A 23,919-nucleotide genomic window follows, 5' to 3' on the forward strand; every position below is an offset into this window, starting at 1 on the left:
TTCTTTGCCACGTAGCTCAGGGATTAAACTCAAGCAAAAGCAATACTGTGTAATAACTTACCTTTTATGATGCAACCATTTTTTGTTAAACAATGTAAAAGCGAACAGATGTCTGCATGTATTTGTATGTGCCTCTATTGTCACCAAACTCAGAAAGCTTTAGTTTTTTAGTGAGCGCTGGATCTTTAACTGTCGGCAACATAACGATACCCTCAGTTGCCTTACAGACAGAAGCCTTCACTCACTGGTGACACCACATGCAGTATCTGTTTCGACATTCCTTCTAGCATACCAAGCTATTTGCCCTTATGTTTTTACAGTTCACTGATAAAACATTCAAGTCAAAACTGCTGACAGGTCAGGGCAAATAAAAGTAGTATTTAATACCTTCATTTGTTCCCCCAATAATCTGAAAATATACATTTTTAATGTGAATGCATACATGATGAAATATGTGTATTCTGGTGTTTTGTCTGATTAGCACACTTTTCCTGTGTATCAGTTGTTCACTCAAGTTAAAAGAGTCCATGTGACTCAGTTGAACAGACGGTTGGTCAGTCCATCTGTCCAGAGTCAGATCTGTGCACACTGTGGACCATAATCATCAACCAGCTGTCCTTGGACAAATATTCAACACTGCAATGATTGTAGTTCTATCATGGAATAACAATTTCTTGAATTTTGATGATGTATTAATAGATATTCTCCCACTAGCTATCAAAATCATTAACTCACATAAAGCTTTCTGTATCTGGCTATAGTTTCTGTTCATTCTGACCTGTCAGCGGTTGTGGAGAGCAAGTTAGTATAAGCATCTAATTTCCCAGAGAAAGCAGGAAGAGGACACAGTCACCTGACCGAAACAGCAACAAAGACATAACAGCGTTCGGTTAACAATGCCTCTAAATGAAATTCATGTTGTTCATATTCTTATGGCCAAAAAGAGAAACCATGATGATACACGATCAGTGACCCCAAGAGACCAAGATTAGCACTTCAAATAAGCAGAAACATCAGTGTTTGCTCAAATGTAGGTAGAGATAGAAAACAAACAGCACTATCTTGTCTAGATTCCCACAGCATTTTGAAAGGCAGGGGGCCACTTAAAGGGTTAAATAAAGCAACTTCCCATCCTCTTTTTCATTTCTTCTTTCTGGGTAGACTGTAGGCTTTATGTTTTTACACTGCACACAGACTATCATAAGCTCCATTAGCTCAGCCCACGCACGAAAGTCCAATGAGTTTCGCAGCCTGAAAATAAGTTTGCTCAGTGCTGCATGGTATCTGATACTTTCACGGGATGTTTTATCATTCAAAACCACTGAACTACAGATAATCGTTGTCCCACAAAATAATCTTAAAATACAAGTGTATTTTGCATCCTCTGCAAATGTGTGTGTGCTTTTGCATGTTGTAGCTGCATGATGAGTCGCTTTTGAGGAAGCACCGTCATTGTTAGATATGACTTAATCAAAAGAGCAATGCATTTCACACCTGACTGTCGCTAGTGCAGAAAATAAATGTTAGTTTCTATATATGCAATTATTTCCATGTGACTTATGAGACAGCTAGACAAGAGGCTAATAAGTTACTAACAGACTCCCCTGTTTCACTAACATAATCTATAGTATGGTGGCCATGGTACCAACATTTTAAACTTCGATAAAATAGTATAAAAAAATTATTTTCAATACCATCGCAAAAAGAAAGACACACACACACACACACACACACACACACACACACACACACACACACACACACACACACACACACACACACACACACACACACACACACACACACACACACACACACACACACACAAACACACAAACACACACTCTTGTGGTTTAGAATACGCAGGTATTGAACTAGTAACATAGAATGAGTTGGTTTTCAGCCGAAGTGACTGGTGGCAAAATAAACCTGTGCAATCCTGCTGTCACACGTTAACATCTTACCTCCAGGACCGGCCCCGCTCCCAGTATGGTCCTCTCCACCCCGCTGGCATAGCCCTTCTGGCTAAGTGCAGTCAGACAGTGGATCAGGAAGTTGGTACTCTGGGTCTTGCCTGAGCCACTTTCCCCAGAGATGACGATGCACTGGTTGACCCTCTTCCTGAGCATAGCATAGTAGGCCACATCTGCGATAGCAAAAATATGAGGCTCCAGTTTGCCCAGCTGGTGGTTCTCGTACATCTTGACGTACTTTGGATTGTAGATGGGCAGGAACTTGAAGGGGTTGATGGCGATGAGGATGCTGCCTGCATAGGTGTAGATCTTTTTCTTGTAAAAGCGTGTGCGAAGGTCGTTTAATATGCTGTCCTCATTGAGGACGGGGAGGTTGCAGAGATCTGCAAAGTCATCCTGTGGAGGGGGAAGGAAGCCTCTGGCAGCTAGCCGCTGTACCTCCTGCTCCTTAGTCACAGGTGGTAGGTGGACGTAATGGATAGTGCCATCATGGTTCCTTTCCTGGATCAGGGTTAAAAAAGACAACAGCTTAAATTAGCTTGACTTTTGACTGCTGAAAGTAATGCAGCAACTTTCTGACAGTTAAAAGTATTCTGGGTTGTTTGAATTGAACCAGTCAAAATTGTTAAGGGCAGGTGCAAATGGCATTGAGCACACGGGAGCTCCTGTTTCATATGTTGCTGAGAGGGGCGAAATGATACGCTTTGCATGCGGTAAATTTACCTGCCTTTTTTGTTATATTTTTCCATCACTTGTGTGTAATTTGTTGTCAAGGTTTACTACTCGTTTTCATTTCTCACTGAAAATGGCAACAAAGAGGAAGAGAGACGAGAAGGAAGCACTATGCAATTGTCAGACTGTGGGAGAACTTTTCTCAGCGGCCCATATCGACCGAGTCTGACTGTAAAGTGAACCGTGTGTTGCCTACCTGTAGTAAGAAGTAAAAGCCAAGGCTCTGAGGGTGTTGCTCCTGGGCTTTCCGAGGCCACAGCAGAAACCTCTGTGCTGGCAGGTCTCCGGCCTCCAGCACCCACTCTTCTCCGCCACATTCCTTAACCTCTGCCAGCACATACATGCGGCCAGGGTCCAGCCCCAGTGCCATGGCAGCATCCGAAATTACTGAGGCTGCTGTTGCATCCTTCTGCACCCTGATGAGTAAATAAAAGTAATTACTGCAACAAGTAGTTCAACAACATCATTGTAAAACAGTAGCTGTTGATGCTACTTTACAAGCCGTTCTACTGTGGCACACTCACCTGAGGTTGCAGCAGGTGGTGGACTGAGCAGCCAACCGTGGATAGATCTGAAGCAGGTATGAGCGGCCATCATTATCGTTAGGGCTAGCTGGCCCACCTCCCCCTCCTCCTCCACCTGCGTTCGTTGCCATGGTGGCAGCGCCATCTCTGACACTCATCCTGAGCCAGGGGGGGTGGCCTCAGCATGCCGTACCCACTGCTTCCCTCTCACCACGCAGCACCTGAAAATTACAGATTGATTGATCAGTGACAAGTATTGGCACTTTTATACATCCACATTATATGGATGTAATGATGCCTGATAACTTTTCCATATTTGCACTGGACCACAATAAAAGGAGGCTTTCCAAGGCCTCTGTAGTTAACATGAGGAATGACTCTCACACCAACAATTAGCTATCCTATTCCAACAAACATTCAGCACTAGTGTAATGCCAGTAGAAACAGAGTAAGATAGTGAACGGTTTCCAATATAAAGCATTGCAGCTTTCTAAAAGCCTAAGCAATGCGTCATTGCAGCTCTGAGCAAACATTTTAAAATGCAAACAAAATAGTTGATTTTCAAACAGTCTCAAACCACATGGGAAGCTCATCCTTGGTATTTGACCCTCTAAATTTTACTTTCTGGGTATAATGCAACTGTGCTTCAGCTGTATGTCTTAGATTAGCCTAGAAAAGAGGCTCATACAAGTAAATGTAACAGTTTGATAGGATACAGCGCAGGCCTTGTAAATAAGCAGCAGATCATCTGTGAGGCCTGTGTCCTATTAAGTTATTTACTTGCTAAGACCTCTTTCTTTGTAATCAGTGGATTATCAGAAAAATATGTTAAAATTCTGTCGACTACAGTGAGCAAAGTACCAAAAGCAAAATACTATTACCTTATACCAAACGTTTACTAATCACCACTGAAATGTCTCAGAAATATCACAAGAGAAATCACATCCACAGTATCTCATGTTGCATAATACCTAAAGTAAGTGTTAAGTGCTAACTGCTACACTAAAAAAAAAATATTACAATTGCAGGCCATAATCACATGACTGTTAACAGTAAACAACTGTACATGTTCAAACTGCCTATTAATATTTATGTAAAAGTATACAGGTTGATGTATGACATAGGAGTCAGGAAAGGCTTCGTCTTTCCCACAAAATGTTTAAAGTAATAACATTGTAATATTCAGTTAAAGGGACATTGTGTAGTGTTTTAAGTATTTTATTAGCTAAAATCAATGTCTTCATTCATAAATGTGTCCTCATTGGTGTAAAATTACCTCTGCCAATGATCTGACTTATCCTCATAAGCGAAGAATTTCTTATCTGTATAAACATTGGACGGGCAAGTCCATGGAGGCTTCCATGTCGTTCCGCCATTTTGAAAAACTATAATCGCCCAGAGGGACATAAAGCACTAGCCTACCTGTCTAGCTAAACCACAATGCGTTATCGCTCAGAGCCAGCGTTACGTGATTGAAACCAGCTATAACGGAAAAGGAGATCAGTGAGAGGCGCTTGTCACTGCCCCAGCACATTTGAAAGTCTGCACTGCACTTTAGTTCATAATGGAGGGTCATACTTATGCCGAGACACAGGAGAAGGAATCCTCTTCGGCAAAAAAGCGAATAAGGGAATTAAAAAGGCAACGTGACCGGCGCATTCAAAAAACGAGGGTTAATAAAAAAATACAATTTCACCGCTAGATGGGAGAAATTCCTACACAATGTCCCTTTAAGTAAACACACAATGTCAAACTTAGCTTAGTAAAATAACTCTTTTCTCAACTGATTCAAAAACAGAAAACATTTTCCACCTATGTGACAAGTGAATGTAACTAAGTTGTGGTTTTCCTCGCATCTAAAAATACACTTCAGTCATCAAAATAGGTCAAAGTAAATTAAACTGCACTTCCATTTTAATATAATAAAGAGAAAACTATCCCTATTGCTCTAGGGAGCACATGAGTCTGGGTACAGGGCTCAGGCATAAGCATCAGAAGTGGCAGTGACTCAAATCTAATAACACTGCAGTACATTGTTATCACGTCACATGTAGATAACTTTGCCACTGAAACTTTACCGTAAGTTGCAGCTGCAGATGCTGCACAGAAATTGAACCCTTCCGCTTCATGATAGCAACCAAAACACAAACACAGAGTGCACTTAGGGTAAACCACAAATGATGTAATGACAGCATATTATTCACTCTCACAGACAAGACACCTACAATAATTTTACGTAGAATTTGGTGGCAGGATGGCTAAGAAGTGTTCAGCAGCTTTTCACCAACACCTAATCTCTCTATGAACCGATAACAACATTTTCTCAGCATGGCAAGGTCCCAGTACCAAAAGTCTTACGACATTACAGAGCTCGGAGCAGATGATTAAATGAGAACAATGTTGAGGTTTGTTCAGTCCTTACTACGGATATCACTGATTTCCTGACCGAGGTGAAGCTGCGTTGAAGATGTGTCAGGGTCTTTTATTAACTAAATCAACATCGACATTAGTTGTAAATGAAAAAAAGTGAAACTAAACTTTAAATAAACATCTATAACTCTTCCAAGAACACATCCCTATCTGCTACCTGCACGTAGAAGAAAAAGAACAGTTGGTTTCATCCATGTGTGAGTAGCACTTTTCTGGGGCTGCCCCCTAACAGTCGACTAAACCAATAATCATTGAGTTGTCTTAGTTGACCTACTTTTCATTAGTTGGATAGTAACAGACGAAATCTGTTCGGGAGCTGCGCCTCTGTTAACAACACTAGCACTGGGGTTAGCATAGGAGAATGAGCACCAGAGCCCGAGCCGGGCAAGTATGCAATGGAACCGGGTTCACAGACATCGAGTCAGACGGAGACTGTTATATACTCGCCGTTCCTGACCTGTAGAGCGACAATGTGACGTCACAGGGGCGTCGTAACTATTTATACTTGCGCGTGGTGGTTGCGACACTAGTTGCAGTCTTCTCCTGAACAGAGGTGTCGCAACTGAGGAAAGGCTACCGACTTTGCTACTTCTACGCACTAGAAGAAGAAGAAAAGGTAAACAGATGCCTGTAGAGGCGCACTTGCTCGGAAAGCTTGCCCTCGAACGCGTCCATCTTCCTGTTTCCACTTTGGCACGCTCAGCTGAAAAAAAAAAAAGAGTGGTGCGCGACCTGGCCTAAATCCTGGCGCGCCAGCGAGATCTACGTCATTTTGACATCACATTGTCGCGCGACAGGTCAGGAATGGCAAGTATATAACAGCCTTTACTGTGGCTCCGACCAGGACTTCGACTCTGTGGAGGACGAAGACACCACAGGGACTGGAGAGGCATGAATCAAGTGTGGAGCGAGTCTGCAGCCAGTTCATTTATAAGTTACAATAAACATCATACATCGTATCGTATCTGTTGAAATAAATGAACTAAATGTTCAGACTCTGGTTGTTACGACACATTCAGAATCATTACCATCAACTGTCTGCTGTTAGGATTTAACAGGCGGCTGATAGAATATAGATATATACGTATTCCAATAATGAAATTAATATAAACATGCTAAAACTAGTCGACTGTTGGCTTTAACTGACGACTTTTAGTCACAAAGGAAATCTGTAGTCGGGAGCAGCCCTACACTTATCCACTCCAGAATCTACTGTACAGTAGTTAGCATCAGTACAGAATAATGTAAGGCTAACACTGCTCTGTAATTACCCTTCAAATCATTGTACAATCATACTTCTTCATACAACTGCACTCAAATTACTGACAGTGTCAGTTGCTGCGGTTACTTTGCCGGACTGACATGATGTCAGCTTTACATCATCACTGTTGAACAGAAAGCCAAAATTACTGATTCATTTAAAGGCAACTCTCTGAAGTAGTGCTGAGGTATCTCAGGACTGATTTCAGTATAAGATCCAGCTGGACAACAGCCAAAGGAATATGATCCAGGTTAAGGCGGTCTGTAACCAAAATTAATGCAGAATAGTGATCTATAGTTGAGTGTGAATCACATAGACAGCAGCTGGTTCAAGTTTGGTCTAATGATGGATCATGTAGCATGGCTTTGCATCAGTAATACATGCTATGTAAACTGTAAGTCCCCCTTGGGGAAACAGGAACCTGGTTTAAATCACTGTATGGCAGGCAGACTGCACTGCTTTGGTAACCTGATCCCAGGCCGAGTCCTGTAAGCACTGAGACCTACAGTTTATCACTTTTATCATTCTAGCAGAGACAGTTTATTTTTTCAACCTGAAAAATAAGAAATGTTATAGTCTGAGATATGCCCAAAAGCAGGCTGAGACAAAAGAGGCTCTCACAGACGTCTACATGCATTATGAAATCAAATTCTCCATTCCTCCATTATTAGGTTTGTTTTCACTAAAACTTTCCACTGATATTACCAATTGTCCTCGTGTGTTCTGTGGAGTTATCATGAATAATACACACAATCTAATAAGCAGCCATTTTACAAATTAGCTGTTTGACTCAGATAAAAGGTTAACGTGCAACATATATAATTGTATAATGGTGGCAAAGATAATTTTCTGTCTCTTCATCTGCTGTTTAACCATGGGAACTTATGACGATTAAAGAATAATCACAAACAATTTCACACAACAATGAATATGTTTAGAAGAAATTAACAGCTGCTTAACCAACAACAACCAAACCACATGGTGCTGCTAATAACTGGTTGGTGGTATCTAGCAAATATATCTGGAACTGCCTTAATTGATTGGCATTGTTCAAGCCTGTTTTCAGATGGTGCTTTCTTTTTGCCTCTATGATGCATGAGCATTATCAATGTGTTTAAGTTTCTGTTTGTACATATTTATAAAAAGCAGTCATAGGAATCTGTTGTTTGTGAAAAGATCACTCCATACTATAATGGACCAAATACAACTGCAACAATAAATATATCTCAGCAAAGCTGACTCTGGAATCATTTAGGTCACAGTAGAGAATTAGAGGAAAAATAGAGCAACTTGAGACTCATGAGCTTGTGCATTTGCCAGGCTAGCTGACCACAGTCCCAAAAACATGCAAGACTGTAAAATGCCAAGGCATGCAAAACTACAGAGACCACAAAAGACAGCATCATCATTATCCTATCATGGGCCCTGTCTGGTTTAAATCTGTCACTTTAACTCCTGAGCTACTCTCTCAACTAGTTTCACAAGAGGAAAAAAACATAAAGCTACAGTATCTGCGACGTAAATCATTTATCATTTATATGGAGAAAAAAAAGGTAGTCAGAGAAAACTGAGGAAGGAAAAAGAGAGGAAGGCAGAAGGACACAGAAAGGTAAACATCTAAAAGTGAGACAGAAAAGAGAGAAGTCCCAGGGGATAATCAAAGGAGACTGAGGCTTTGAGATAATGCAACTTCCTCCCTGTGGAGGAGATCCTCTGCAAGGATGCCCAGCATTCCACAGATAAGACCCGGGGTTGTCTGCTTTGCGTAGGCTTAGCCTGGCACTTTAGCTGCTTACTGTGGGTTGATGGGGAGCCACTAAAGCACATCTACTGCTGATGGTAGAGAGGGGGCTATGTAACTGCTTACTGTGGTGCAGGAGGAGGCATTAACAACTAACAAGATTTCCTTAAAGGCGGCCCCACTCATCCCCACTGGACTCACTAACCTCATCCCAACTAACCCCTCATTATCCAGTCAAGGAGAACAGGCTTTCCCTAAATTAATTCTACTGTACATTCATCAGCAAGATGAATAAAGATTGACCTATACACTGACAGCTGCTTTATCTACAACAGAAATTTAATTTAGTACAATCAATTGAAAAGCCAGTGACTAAAAATGAAGTTTATAGTTGTTTTTTTTTCAAAATTTTTCAGAAAGAGCTCCACTTAGATTTAATTTTCCTAGAACACACACGTCCATGTCTGGACTGCTGCACTGATTTTCAATCTCCTGTCACATGGGAGCTATTAGAGACAGTCGTCTGGGGGTCAATATTTTACTAAGCAGTGCTGTTAACACTGGAATTCATGGCCCGTTTTATATGCTTTCATTCTGGCAAGCACAATTTTCAAAGAACAATAATGCACACAATCACTGAATACAAGTGTGTCACATGCATGCACTCAGTCCAGACGAATGAAGAACCATAAATGCATCTGCCAAACTAGAAAGAGAAAAAAAAGCCACATAAAACAAGCTCTTCTTCAGTGAAGCTGAAGTTGGCAGTAAGAAAGAGAGTTGCTCGACAGTCACTGGTCCACAAGGTCTTACTCACTTTCTCCCAACTCCTACTCCATCTTCTTTACCCACCTTCAAAAAAAGAAGCTCCACCCACAGAGCAAGGAGGAAGAGGAGGAGCAGTAGTAAGAGTGCCAATTAGTGGAGAGAGAAGAGAAATATTTTGCCTTTATATGGCCAGTTGTTGTAGTGTTTATGATTTCACTTTGAGATGTGTGAAAGCCATGAGTGTTATGCTCTTAGTCTAGTACTACAGACAGTAAATTTTGTTCCTAATGGACCTCCCCAGACTGGCACACACACTCATATACAGTAGACTGTATAAACAGAGCAGCCAGTCATTGCTGAGACACCACCAGCTGACTCTATGATCTGGCAGGAAGTGAGTGACCCAGTGACACATAGACAGTATTCCAGCTGAAGTTCAGTGACTCTCTATGTCAACTCTTTTTTTTTTTTTTTTTTTTACTCCTCCTGTCTCTCCCTTACTGTCTGCCTCATACTCTAATACACACATAAACACAGAGAGGTGAAGCAAAAGGAAGCAAGTTATGAAGTCAGCCTTGTGTGTGGACCAAAGATATGGTGACTCCCAGCATTCCTCTTCAGCGTCACAGGAGGACGCCTGACAAATCTGATGAGTCAGGGCTACTAGGAGCTCCTATCATGGGCGTAACTAGTCTCGACATGACAGTGACAGCAGTAAGGAGAGCCAGAAGGCTGTGATTTGAACTTAAGAACTCAATCACTATGATTTATTCAAACACAACTAAGACAACTCAAAAACTAACTAGAAGTTTGATTCCATAGTTTGTTTTCACCAACATTGATGTACCCTATCATCATTCTGAAGAACACATTTCTGCCAATAGAACCAGAGTCAGGAGGCTCCCTGTATTATAAAACAGATTATGTCATAGTTTAACAAAACCTTAATTCTGAGGGGAAAAAGGCAAGGTGACAAAGAAGGGTGATTCAGAGCTTCAAGAATCAAACAATAGTGACTCCTGGGCTGGTATTTGTAAAAGCTATTATACCAACAGCACTTTTAATTTAATTGGAAATATTACCATAAAGGGAAAACAAAAAAGCAACAGGCTTAACTGTGTGACTGTAACTGAGTGCTCTAAGTAAAGGAGACATTTCTGGATCTGACTCATAAAAGGATGAGCAAGGTAGGGATGAGTGATTGTGACTATAGAGTTAGAGACACACAAAAAACTACTAATAACTAACTAATGTCTGACCGCTTCATGAAGCAACCAAGATGTTAATCTTATCAATATTCCTCCCTTTCAAGTAGTTTCATCACAAGCTACATTTTCCTCATACTTTTGGACAATATCACAATCATACTTGCCATATATAGCTTGTTCGGAGGCTTTATTACATTTTTACATTTTTATAATTCTGATATCTGATATACTGGAAATCTTGAGACCTTGACTAGAATTTAAATAAAGCTCTGTAGGTTTAAACTGTGCTTGTTCCAACAACATGTGCTTGTAATGATGGACCCGCCGAAGGCTTCGTGGGGTTGAGGAGGTTACCCATTTGAACATCTGTGCTCAAGTTAAATGTTTTAATCATTTTGTTTTACACTGAATTTCAAACATTTTAAAATCCCCAGGTCCACCTACACTATCCTTCCACGGTACATCTGTGAGCCCTGCTGCAACGCTGTAGACCAACCTCCTTTCCTGTCCCCAGGGAAAGTGGAGCTGGGGCCACTGAAGTATCCATCACCACTACAACTCTCTCAGCATGACCTAATGGAGATGAGAGGGGCTGGCGCTTTGCCAAAGCAGGCTGCATTGTCCTCTGGGCACAATGAGAGATAGAAGCAAGGGATGTACAGATTCACTCTGTGTGTGTCTGTTTGTGTGTTCTCCCTGTGGCTTTCAGCCCGTGTGTCTGTGTGTGTGTGTGTGTGTGTGTGTGTGTGTGTGTGTGTGTGTGTGTGTGTGTGTGTGTGTGTGTGTTTGTGTGTGTGTGTGTTTGTGTGTGTCCTCTGAGGGATTTATACATGCATTCGGGACTTGTATGATTGAGATAAAGATTGCTCCTGTTGCTGCTGAGTGGTGGTAAATCAGACTCACAGTTGAGGCTGTATAGGAAGTGCAGATGCACCCAAAATGGCTGTGAATGGATCAGAGCCCTCCCACTAGAGCCATGTGGTCTATTCAAAGACGCAGCCCTTTTGTTTAAAAAGGGACCAAAACCTCAATCAGGGAATTAACTCATCCAGCAGACACCAAGTGGGCTCAATAAGACAAACAGAGACAGAGAACTATGAAGAGAGAGTGAAGGAAAAGGATAAAAAAGGGCACTAAAAGCTCATCGCCTCCCCCCCTGTTTTAAAGTCAGCTCCCAAGGCTGGCCAGCCATGAACAATAAAACCAGAGCTGAGGAGCATCTGCTGCCTCCGTCTAAAGAAGAGGATAAAGGAGAGAGGAGCTGCAGGGATCCAGTCTTTGACTTGTTGATATTACCCTATTCATTCAGTATGGAACCCAAGCTCATGGTCAAAATCCTCTTCTCTAGCACAAGTGAGCTTATAGAGTATGAAGGGCAGAGAAAGACATCACTGATCATACGTTTGAGGCCAACTGCACACAGTGATCTTTGAGAGTGATAAACAACACTATTCGATACCTCCCCCACTGCAATGACAGCCCGGTTTTCCATACCATAACCATATTAAAGCTTGCCAGCTGTCTGTCACAATAACTTAACCATAACTATGATGGATAATGCTAATCAATTGTAACACAGTTGTCTGAGTGCACTCCATTGATCTGCCACTCCCAATATCATGTGTCTGAGTCATGTATTGACAAACTGAAGTGGGCTGCTGTTCATTTGACATCCCTCGGAGGTAGGTATGACCCCGTATCACACAGATAATTGTAAGCCAAGCGAGAGGGGTAAACATCAACAGCTGGGAATGGCTGCAAACACACTGGACAACCTACTGTCATGGTTGCATTGCTCCTCCAAGGCCTCCACGTGTTAGCTCATTCTGCTGTTGCTTGAGGCAATCCGATATTACTTTTAGCCACAGCTTTATGAACTCCTACTTTATGTACAATTCACAGCAGGTCAGTAATCCAAGAGGCCCGGGTACAGCCTTACACTACTCCCCCGTGTCTCGCCACCCGTCTGCCTCAGCTGTACTGCTGTGTTTTCAACTGCTTCCTTAACTGTGCCCCTTTCCCTCCAACTCTCCTGTCATACCACTGTCTTTCACAGAATCTCCCCCAATGCTACCCTCCAATGCCTCCCCTTCGACCCCCTGCTGTTCACCCCCCTCTGCTCCCCACTGCTTAACATTTGGCATTGCTGCTTTAACTCAGTCCAGATGCCAAGCCACACTGACTGGAGGAGAGTGGAGGAGAAGTCTTGAAGGAACTCTGCTTACTATAAAAAACCATGTCCTGGTGTTTTTCATTTACACATAATGCCCCTTTAATATTCTGTCATCCAGTCAACCAGACCTCAGGGAAAGCCCCAGCGAGCAGAATAGAAAGGCCAACAAAACACATTTTGAATTAAACACAATACATTGTGCAATGTGTTGCAGTGTGCTACAACAGAGCGCAGTGAAGATCACATGCAAATCTAAAGTACATGCAAATTCTCCCCAAAAACCATCCCAGCCGTGATTCGTCTGCCTTGCATACATTTCCTCGGTTCTCCCTCGGTTCTTTCATCTTATGAGGTTAATACTGGGATGAGACAATCCATAGAAACCTAGATGGTGTAGAGAAATGTATGTTTTCAATCAGCGTGATGAGCTGAAACTCTAGATGCAAAGCAGCAGCGTCCACATGAAATACACCAGACCGGTGAGGCCATAGCATGTCTGACTTAATGCAACCCAGAAGGCTCTGCTGAGTCTGATTGGCTGTTTTGGGATTCCACGCTGGTTGGTGGTGACAGGGAATTCTTGAGAGTTTTCCGGACCAGTCATTTTAGCCATGTTGGACTAATAGACTAGTTAAGACCAGCGGTAGACAAATACAGTACAATGATGACATATAGGACGCTGGTATGCGTTTCCTGGATATTATAAACGTTCAGGGGTTTGCCAACATAACATAAACACCATTATGATATAATTTAATGCTCCAATAGATTCTAGATTTGTAACATTATTCAATGTTTTTGTATTTATAGATTTTGTAGCAGACAGCTAGTCAGGAAGCTGTAAAATAAATATGTTTGGGGTTTGTAATCATCAGATTAATCATGAATGGATTGAATTGTTATTTGGTGCCCTACCTGAAATAAGCCTGTTGTCAGGTTCAATTTCCAACAATGCCATTAACAACGAGTAGTTTTAGTTACTAGTGTTGAGATGGACGGGTTTTATAGCCGAAAAAAAGGATTTGGTAAAGATTAAACATGATATTTGCAAGTTGTTTTTATGTGGCCAAAGGTTAATTTAGTTTCTTTTTTAATCTGAGCTCTTAACAATTATTATAAATTGGTGAATGATGTTTTAATTTTCTTTGGGGCAGTGACTACTGTACTGTACCCCTTTATAAGAAATCAGCCTAAAGAAAGATGTTTGCTCCTCTTAACATCAAAAAGACCAATCTATATAAATGCTAATATTTGCATGTGTTTATTCGATTCAGGTGCATTTGGTATTAAGTAAACAACGGCTGCTCAGAATGGTCTCGTGTTACGGAAACACTTCCTTCCCGTTCAGCGTGATAAACCACATGCACAAACACACACACAAACATACAGTATGTCATCGGGAGATGTGGGGCAGCTGCAGGCTACAGGACTCAGGAAGAGGGGAAAAGGAAGCAAAGGAGGCAGACAGAGGGGATTATTGTACACGCTCACTCATGTGGGCTACCCTGCTCTAAAAACACTTCCCAAACACATGACTCCATTGTAACACCAGAATAGTCACTGCACCAAGTTCATACTTATTTAAAATCCCTTACCCCTGGCGCTGGTTACACATGCCACACAAACTTTTCTTTATTCCTTGGGGGGGAAAAAATTTCAGACAGAAGGGTACAATGCCAAAAACTTGATCTCAAAACTGCTTCTGTTTGTAAGCATACATCACAGGGGACAGGAAGAAACTTAGATTCAACCTAGCTAAAACAGGCTAAAGCTTTTGCTCTCTCTCCTGTGGCACCATGTTCCATTAGTGTGGGTGGCTGAAAGTCATGTTATACCAACTGGAAAACATCTCAATGTAAGTAACATTACTCATTCTACATTTTATATATGCCTTGACATCAGTTTGAACTTAATAGTGGGGCAAAAAGCAGCAGGAGTGGGGGTTAAAGAAAGGGCTTGTAATGAAGGATGTGTAATGAAGAGGAACAAAGGGGAAAAACATAATCTCAGACATTCTAACATACAATAGATTATATGTGGTGTAGTTTGTATAATCTATTGAAAACATCTTCCCTGTGGTGTGGCCTGATGATGTTTGGGTGGCCTGGCAGATTCACACACCAACGTGGAGATGATAAGCATCTTAGAAAGGATAATGTCGTTCTAACATCTAGGCCCAGGGCAACCCTTTTCTAAATCTACCCCATCTGCATTGTTTTATAAAACATGGACTGGACAGTAAGAGTATTAAAAACAATGAAACATCACTAAATCTGTTTTCCAAAAGGCACAACATTTTCTTATATTTTCTCTTTCTTTTCTTCTGTACGGATCACATCATACTCTTAACACTCCCACTCTCCCAACCTGGGCCAGACATCCTGAATGATTTCTGTCAGATGAAATGTAACTTACATATGGAGTCATTCATCAGTGACCAGAATCAGACTGCACAGTAAAAATAGAACAAAAACAAACAGAACAGAGCAGAGCCCAGCCAATACAGAGCACACAGCCAAGGTCTACTGTTCCTGCTCCATCTCCTTCTACCCTCGGCTTGTCTCTTTCTTTCCATCTCTTTCCCCATCTGTGCCTCCCTTGTCTGTACTCTTCTGTGCTTTACTTTCTCTCTTTTTTCACTTCTCTTGTCAGTCTCCGCAGCCCTCAAGGCATCCAGTGGTAAGACTGAGCTGCAGTTAGCAGACTGGGGCACAGTTCAACCCTAATGCTGAACACAAAGTGCTACACATGCCCAAAAATACATGCCTTGTATTAAGATATTCGGATTGGAAATGTACACCAAAGGCTAAAGATCAATCACAATAACAGCATAGAAAAAGATTCAGATTAAACCTTGTCTGCTTATGTTAATTGCTATGTTTAAATGAGTATGATTTTACTCACCATCACTCCAATGTTACTTTGAAGTTTGAAACTTAAACTGACCAATGTCATGTGCTTCAAGTGGCGCTATGTGGACTGTACCACCTCCACTATTGTCCTCTGTAACACACTGTCCTGCTTCTACCCTAGCACATTTAATGGGAATGGTTTGTCACCTCCACCGCCTTGCCCAGCTGAGATTATGCATTTTTTCCTCAATTCATTTCAAAAGGAGTGAATAAGAATGACGTTGGAGTCCATTTCCATAGACTTGTCCATAACTCTTAAACCAAGATGTAACGCCTAACCCAATTTGTGCCAATATACTTATGCCTTTAAAAGGGGATTTTGGACTTAGTATTAGATTAGGTACTGTTTCATCCCCTTTATAAAGTCTTAGGACTTCAGGTTTCTTTCTCAAATCTGTTTTCTCCTCTCCATTTGGATCAGCACAATCATCTTGAACTTCAATTTCCTTGATCATAACATAGGCATCATGCAATGTGCATATTTATCTCCATCATACAGGCAGACGTTAGTAATTTTCAGTATGTACATAACTACTGTAAAGCTTTATGTGCACTAAAACAACCCCACAACCCAAATTACTTACATGAATTCAGGAATTCACAGTCACTTAGTCCAATTTAGTCTTAAAAAACTTGTTAACTATGCCTAATGATCCTATTTTGACAGTCACCCTCAGAGCTGGACTATGGTGCAGAGCAACAGCAAACAGAGCGTCAGGGTGTGCCCTCTCCCTGCCCATAATCCAGAGCCAAGGGACAGGATCAGTGACCGCAGAAAGGATGGAGGGGGAGGTTACAGCACTCACCACAGCCATCAACGAGTCAGTCAATCTGTATCCACACACACATACACACACTCAACAGTCTCCTTCCTGAGGGGTGACCACTGCAGCTAAGGGGGCAGGGAGCGAGTGACAGAATGCCTCAACTCAATATGTCAGACTTGAAATTTGAGATTCAAGCACAAAGTGGATTTTTTTTTTTTTTTGCAAAAAGTTGCATGCGTTACTGACCAGTAGTGAGTGATACAGGGAACATGCTACACTTCAACAAACACTCTATTTTGCTGAGAGACTTGTGTAAAATATGCCATTATCTATTTTGTGTGTTTTTGTATCTGAAATGTTTTTGTTTGTTGGCCCTGTGTGGCTACAGGCCCTCACTGGGAGATCTGCAGCCGCAGTGATCTCTGTTGGAGATAAAGCCAATGCATCTAAATCACAGACGGAAAGTAACTCACACCACTTCACATCAAAAAAAACTATCCCTTTGGCCGCCCGGTTAGCTCAGTCGGTAGAGCTGGCGTCCCATATACGGAGTTGCTGCAGCGGCCCAGGTTTGAATCCGACCTGCAGCCCTTTGCGGCTTGTCATCCCCTCTCTCTCTACCCACCTTTCCTGTCGATCTTCAGCTGTCCAATAAAGCCATGAAAAGGCCATAAAAAAAAAACTATCCCTTCAACATGAACAGCTTAAGAGTCAAAAAGATGAAATCCTTTTGAAATTCAGGCCTGCTGAGCTGGTAAAACTGGGTTATTGTTGGGATCTCTCACTTCACAATGCATACATCTGACTGTGAAGAAAGCCAGGTAATATAAACACTGTGGAAGGTTACTACCCACTACCAACGATGTCACATGTCGATTATAACCCAAATGCCAAATGCCTAAATGAAATCAGCGTGCCCAACCAGCCTGAAAGTGGTTAAAATACGTCTTCCATGACGTTGACACACCACTTTTCACTTCGCCATGGAAAATTCTTGAGCTGTATATTTTGGTCAAAACTTTTTGCTTGGCTTATAACTGTGCCTATAATCTGAATCTAAACAGGCAGATTTGGAATAATCATAATCATCACAATCAAGCTTTGATCTCAATCATCTTGACTTGCTGTGTTTGGACTTTTCAATGATGGCTGAGTGAAGACTAAGGGGCAACAAACAAATGCATTGCAAGGAGGCCATCCCTAAACAGTCGGTCTGCCTTTTCCTCACTTATACCCTATCATTACTGCTGGGTCTATTTATAAAGCCCATAAATTCAGCCTGCCACACTGAAAGAGCCAAGTTACCGAGGAGTTTGGGGAATTGATGATTTTAAAACCTCACCACTCTCTCTTTACCTCTACTTGTCTACTCACACAGACCGCCTTGCTCACTCACAAACTTTCTTAGGCTTGCACTCATCTGGTCCAGTCTCTACAAAATACAGGTCACTGCAAATCCACATTGCAAAGCTCGCTTAGCAGCTTTCTGCAGAATGCAAGGCTATTTTTTCTCCTGTCTTTTGCCACAGAAAGGCGGACCCTGGAGCATTCCTGTCACTAAGCGCTGACACTGTATGTACACAAAAGCACGCATATGCACACATACTGGTGTCCCATTTCTCCTTTCTGACCTCCTTTTCATTTATCCCCTCCTCTGTCTTCATACACCTACCCAGCTCACTTTACTGAGAGGAAGGGTAACACTGATGGGGAATCATCTAGTCTTTACCCATCGCAGCCTATTCAAATCAGCTGTCAACATCTATGATGAAAAGATATGGAGATTAAGCCTTTTCAACAGCTGGGTGATATATGATCTTAGATTCTGCTCTCCTTAAGTTATGATAGTAGCACCTGAACCAGCCCATCGGTTCACAAAGGGCAGAATGACACCTAACACAGCCCAACCAGTGTTCTTGAGCAGCAGTGTAAGTATCACATGGATAACTGACATCTTCCGGGTGAGCACACAGGTAAAAGAAACACAAGCCTCTACATGTTTGACTTTCTTGCCAAACCCTTGGCAATAAGCCCTTCAGTATACTTTGAGTAGTCGCAAACAAAATGACACTCAACATTTACAGAACTAGATTTTAAAGTTTTTATGTCGTTTGTGTTCATTCCACCTTCCTTCCACCACTTAGAGAATATATCATTGATCCAGTGAAGAGTGTGTTGCTGTCTATCCGACGTACTGATGCTGCTCTGCAATGCCATGGGACTGCAGGTGTCTGCGTCATTCCACAGGTAGCCTACATCATCTTGGCCCAGTACAACAACTGTATATAGAGAAAACGCATGCTGCTAAGGGACTCATTAAAAATAACTCTGCTGCCACAGCACACCATGGCTCAACCTGTTCTTCTGTCCTTGTTCTGTCAGCGACCTGAATTAGTCAAATTCTGAAGCAAAACATAAAAAGAGGAACACAGAACTGACCTAAGAACTCAAACACACATGCATAGGGTTACAATACGGTACTCAAACTCTACATCTTTGCTTTGAACTAGGTAAGCAGATGAAATACAAGGATTTTTTGCATCTGTATTTTATATTTTCATAATCATTTGAAATAGGCTAAAGTCAGCCAACATTGCACAATCTGAAGGTTTTACATTACAGACATATAGCATATTAGACAGCCATCAATCTGACCTAATTTCCCACACTAACCATGATTCATCAACATTTTTCTAGAAACCCCCAGCACATTTGACCCTGAAAAGACAGGATAAGATAGACACCAGAGAGAGGTGTTGACAGATCCATTGCAACCTCCACAAAGTTGCTTTTACTAGCTACAATGCAAAAACTGCCTACACCCCTCTGAAGTCATCTAAAAATAAAATGTGTATAAGTAGCACAGTAACCACAATACCTTAAAACATTTTATATGACGTCAATATAAAAATAACCCAATGCACTCTCATTGCTGTTCTTCGCCCACCACTTCATTACTGTTGCCTTTAAAAAGTGTTTTCGCTTTTTTATAAACTATCTTACTTGCTGTGGTTTTCTTGTCACAGCAAAAAGCAGCTTGCTTGATAAGCGCCATATTAGGAAACAACTTAAGTTCCTCTAATGTGGTTCAGGCTGATGATCCAAAACAGCTACAGCCCTAAATTTATTAAAAAACACCAGCATACTGCAAAAAGCAGGACACTGCCTCTATAGATAAAACCAACAGCACTGTGGACTGTTAAAACACACAAAGCGTAGGTGAGATAAGACTGATTTATACTGTCATCTGTGAGGAAATTAATATTTATTAAAACACACGGTAAGATTTAGTGGTTGAAAATAAATGTAATAGAGCTAAATATGAAAGCTGAGTCTGAAGACACCCTTGAATCTCTCCTCTGAGAAATGTTGGCACAGCTATGATTGAAGCAATTATCTTTTCATCCGCAGTTTCACACAACTGCATCCGCTAGGATGTGTAGACCAATTACAACTCAAGGCTGAGCTGGAGATGTAATTGGTCTTCCTTCCCCCATCCCTTTCTTGTCCTCAACCTCTGTCAGCTATGCAGTGGGGTTTGCAGAGTACCAGCCATTAGCAGGGGGCCATATGGCCCTTTTTTCTTTCAAAGACGGCAGAGAGCCTCACTGATGGCTGCCTGAGTGTTTAGCAGTTTGCAATCATTTCATGATATTGGGAAAGGTCTGTTAAAACACATTGTGCTTTATATGACAGTTCCAGCTCAGATGCCATATGTTTAGAGAGCATAATGTGTTCATATCTAAATAACATCTTTATTCAGTTACATCTCACCTCTTACCATTTAGACATTTTAAAAGGTAAGTGTAATTGAAATTGTGAGAAATTAAGCATTTTAATAAATGAAGATTTGTCTCTTAAGCTTTCTCTGAGGGATTAGGATGTTAATTAGATTTTGAATATGACAGATTGGGACCTTGATTGGATTGAACATGCTGATGCTTGATCCACAGCACAGTGTATTTGGCCGGGCCTACACCACCAGTGGGCTTACAGATGCTGCACACACACTAGCAACATCACACGTCTCTGGTTTCAGACTCACCCATTACCCATTACAACAGGAAAATGTGGTCAATTTGTTTTGTCAAGTTATGTTTACTGTCAGTGGTTAAGTTACATACAGTGTTTCAACTGAGTTATTATATGCTGCTTGTTAAGGTCGTATCAAATAGCTCTGTTATTATAGAGATACATAAATATATGCATTAACAAATACACAATATAAATAATACAAATGCAAGGTTAAATATGCTGTATAAATTAAATGTCATCTACATTTTGTTCAATGTCACTTCCAAGGTTTGGTTTTGAAGATTTAATTTAAAGGCTGTCTGGCAGCGCTCTCCTTTTTAATGAGATGTCACATTCATTATATTCCATGCAGAAGCTGTGTAGTTCAATGAGGAACTGCAAGGTATTTTTTATATCAAAAAACACCTGGTGAAAATGTTTATCTTATTCGTATAATTATTTATCCAATTGTAGTGAAGAAATTATGTTATTGTCAATGTTCTTATTGATTGTTTTTAAAAAGATTGATTATAATAAAATATACTTCAAAACAGTCATTTGCTCAGAAAATTACAAATTAATTAATTAATTAATTAATTAAGGAAACAGGGTAGGATCATTCCACCAACTACAGGTTGACACCCCAACTACTTTTTGCATATATTTGCCGTAGATCCCTAAACCATCTAGCAGGTGAAAATGTTCCACTCTTTAGTCTGATATATTTCAGCCATTCAAGAAAACCTGCGTCACAACATGTGGCTTATTAAACCAAGAAGCTGCTAGTGTTACAGAAGTTAGTGTAAATACATGATTTCACCCGGAGGAAACTGCTTGCTAGTTAGGCCACTAGAAGACTGTTGAGTCCAAAGTAAGTCAGAGAAATGGAAAGAGGGAAACAGAGAGGGAGAGGAACTTCCAAGTGAAGTGCATGTGTGTGTAATTTTAGTGTTCCTATGTATGATTTTTTTCCACCACCCAGACATTAGTCATGTAGCGAGAGCTTCAACCTGCAGCTTGTGTGGAGGATTTTGTTAAGGTTTGGCCAATGTGCTACTGTACAGAAGAAACAGCCACAAAATGAACGTGTGGGATTATTTTATACGTGATTGTGAATACATGTCCCATGTCATTTAACCCAGTGGTTCCCAACCTTTTTTCTATAATTGAGTAAACTGACTACCTTTGACTAAATATGACATTTAACCCAAATAGTGAGCACTATGACTGCAGATTATTTCCTGTGACTATTGATCAGAGATGAGTTTTCCTGGTATTTATACAATTCTCTGTCTGTATTGTGTGTTTTTTTAAATCATTTTTAACAATCATACATACCTAACAAGTTTCTTTTTTTAACAAATTCAGTGTTTTCTTCTCCCTGACACCATATTAGCTCTTTGGTTGTTTTAACTACATCTAATGCAGGGTGAGGCTGTTAATCAGAGATTGAAGGCTCTGTGAATATAGCCTGTTCAGGTCTTTGCCGTACTTTATATCTTAAATAATAATATTAACTATACAAATTACAATTTAATTTAGTTTTCTTCACATAAATAAATGAAATGCTGAGATACAGGCTTCCTGTTCAGTATATTTCTTTCTTACACCCCTAAAAATCATGAAGGCCTGGTGAACCCCAGGTTGGGAACCACTGATTTAAGCTACATAATACTCCCACACAATCCCTTATACTTCAAACAACACTGTACCAATACATATCCCAGCTCCTAATAGCCCTGTTGCTGTATTATACTACTTCTCCTATCACTGGCAATCATGGCTGCACTCATAGTCATAAATTGTGCTCCATGGAGGGCACACATAATAACAGTAATGATAACACTGTGTAATTTGGATAAGTTGTAGTTGCCCCCCCTTTCTAGACTATTCTGGTTGGATTCTTGTCAAAGCGTCTGCAGAAAAACTCAACACTGTAGAGCTTCTTTTTTCCTCTTTTTCTCCCCCCACTGAAATCCAAGTGAGCCTTGTTGACTCCAACAAAACAACAACCCATTGACATGTAGGTTGGTCACATTATGAACCAGGCCTGAGGACATTGCACTGCAACAAGTCAGCCTACATTCTCAGCTCACACACACACACACACACACACACACACACACACACACACACACACACACACACACTATGGCGCTAAAGGCTCTGACCAAAACAGGCGACATGCTGCTATCAACTGTTACAGTCAGCCAGGAAGTTAGCCGTTGAGCTAGCTCCGTTTTGTGTTTTTTTAAAAAAAAATAAACTGGACGTTAAAAACTTCCAACGGGCGTTGAGGGGTTAAACGTTACGAGTGATATTCACTGAGCTAACTTAACGTTACTTCATAATAAACTTCCTATAAACAGCTGTTTGTCAACGCCAAATGAAACACACAACCGACAATACAACCAAAACATTTCGACAACATTCACTGCCATAAAGAAAACTTTCCTGCTTTTAAAAGATCAATAAACGTTTAACGTTACCTTTCCCGGCTGTTTTTCTCATTGTCCTGGTGTATTAATCCTCAACAGCATTCCTCGCGGTTCAACCAACTGCCAGGAAAAATTATAACCAAAAAGTCGTTTCTCGGTTTTGTGCTTCGTTTTCTCCTTTTGATTGAACAAAAAAAGAGCTGCAACCCAACCAGACCAGGCTAACAGCGGTGGAGTCCCAGACAGACAAAGCTCCCGGTTGAGTCAGTTTGAAACCGGGGTGGAGGGAGAGGAAAAAATAAAAATAAAAAAACCAACCGACAAAAAAATAAAAAACAGAGACGTATCGTATTTAACGTCACACGGTTGTATTTAATAAAGAAGAGCGGTCTCTCTGATATTAAAATCCGCTCTTTTCCTGACAGCCTGTGTTGGTTTCAGACCGGCTAACCAGCTAGCCTGTCGCTACTTCCTTTCTCTTTGCCCAGATAACAGAAGCAGTCTGAGAGAGAGAGAGAGAGAGAGAGAGAGAGAGAGAGAGAGAGAGAGAGAGAGAAAAAAAAGTTGAGGGAAAAAGGCTCACACAGATTCTACAGCAGACACCCTGTTGCTCCGGGGTATTTGTTACAGAACAGCGCCCTCTGCAGGGATACAGCGGTGGTACTGCGCGGTGGCAGGAAGGAGGCTGTTATATATATTAATATATAATAATACATTTTATTTGTAAAGCAATTTTCATTAAAGGATCTCAAAGTGCTACAGAAACCAAGAAAAAAAATAACAAAAAACACTAAGGGCAATAACACATTAAAATCAGCAACCAATAATAATACAAGTGATAAAATACATTAAGAAAAACAGCTAAAAGAGGAGTTGAAGTGCAGAGTGAAATTAGAAAAATCTAAGGACAACTTAACAACGCCTGCCTGAACAAAAAAGTTTTAAGCCCTTTTTTAAAAGTGTCCACAGACTGGGGTT

The 23,919-nt window shown here is 41.0% G+C and overlaps 1 protein-coding gene across 8 annotated transcripts in view; it reads right to left on the reverse strand.

The window, feature by feature from the left end:
* LOC127350225 (unconventional myosin-IXb) overlaps positions 1 to 23,428 on the reverse strand; it is a 56,129-nt gene extending 32,701 nt beyond the window's left edge. For all 8 annotated transcript variants that reach the window (XM_051376635.1, XM_051376633.1, XM_051376638.1 and 5 more), the window contains exons 1-4: positions 22,993 to 23,428; positions 3,230 to 3,450; positions 2,902 to 3,121; positions 1,965 to 2,474 (exon numbers count right to left, since the gene is read on the reverse strand). In XM_051376635.1, the coding sequence (XP_051232595.1) occupies positions 1,965 to 2,474; positions 2,902 to 3,121; positions 3,230 to 3,387 (888 nt within the window). In that variant the 5' untranslated portion in view covers positions 3,388 to 3,450; positions 22,993 to 23,428. The remainder of the gene's footprint in view (positions 1 to 1,964; positions 2,475 to 2,901; positions 3,122 to 3,229; positions 3,451 to 22,992) is intronic.
* Between the last annotated feature and the right edge of the window lie 491 nt (positions 23,429 to 23,919).

This window comes from Dicentrarchus labrax, unplaced genomic scaffold (genome assembly GCF_905237075.1).
Source record: "Dicentrarchus labrax unplaced genomic scaffold, dlabrax2021, whole genome shotgun sequence".
NCBI classification, from domain to species: Eukaryota; Metazoa; Chordata; class Actinopteri; family Moronidae; genus Dicentrarchus; species Dicentrarchus labrax.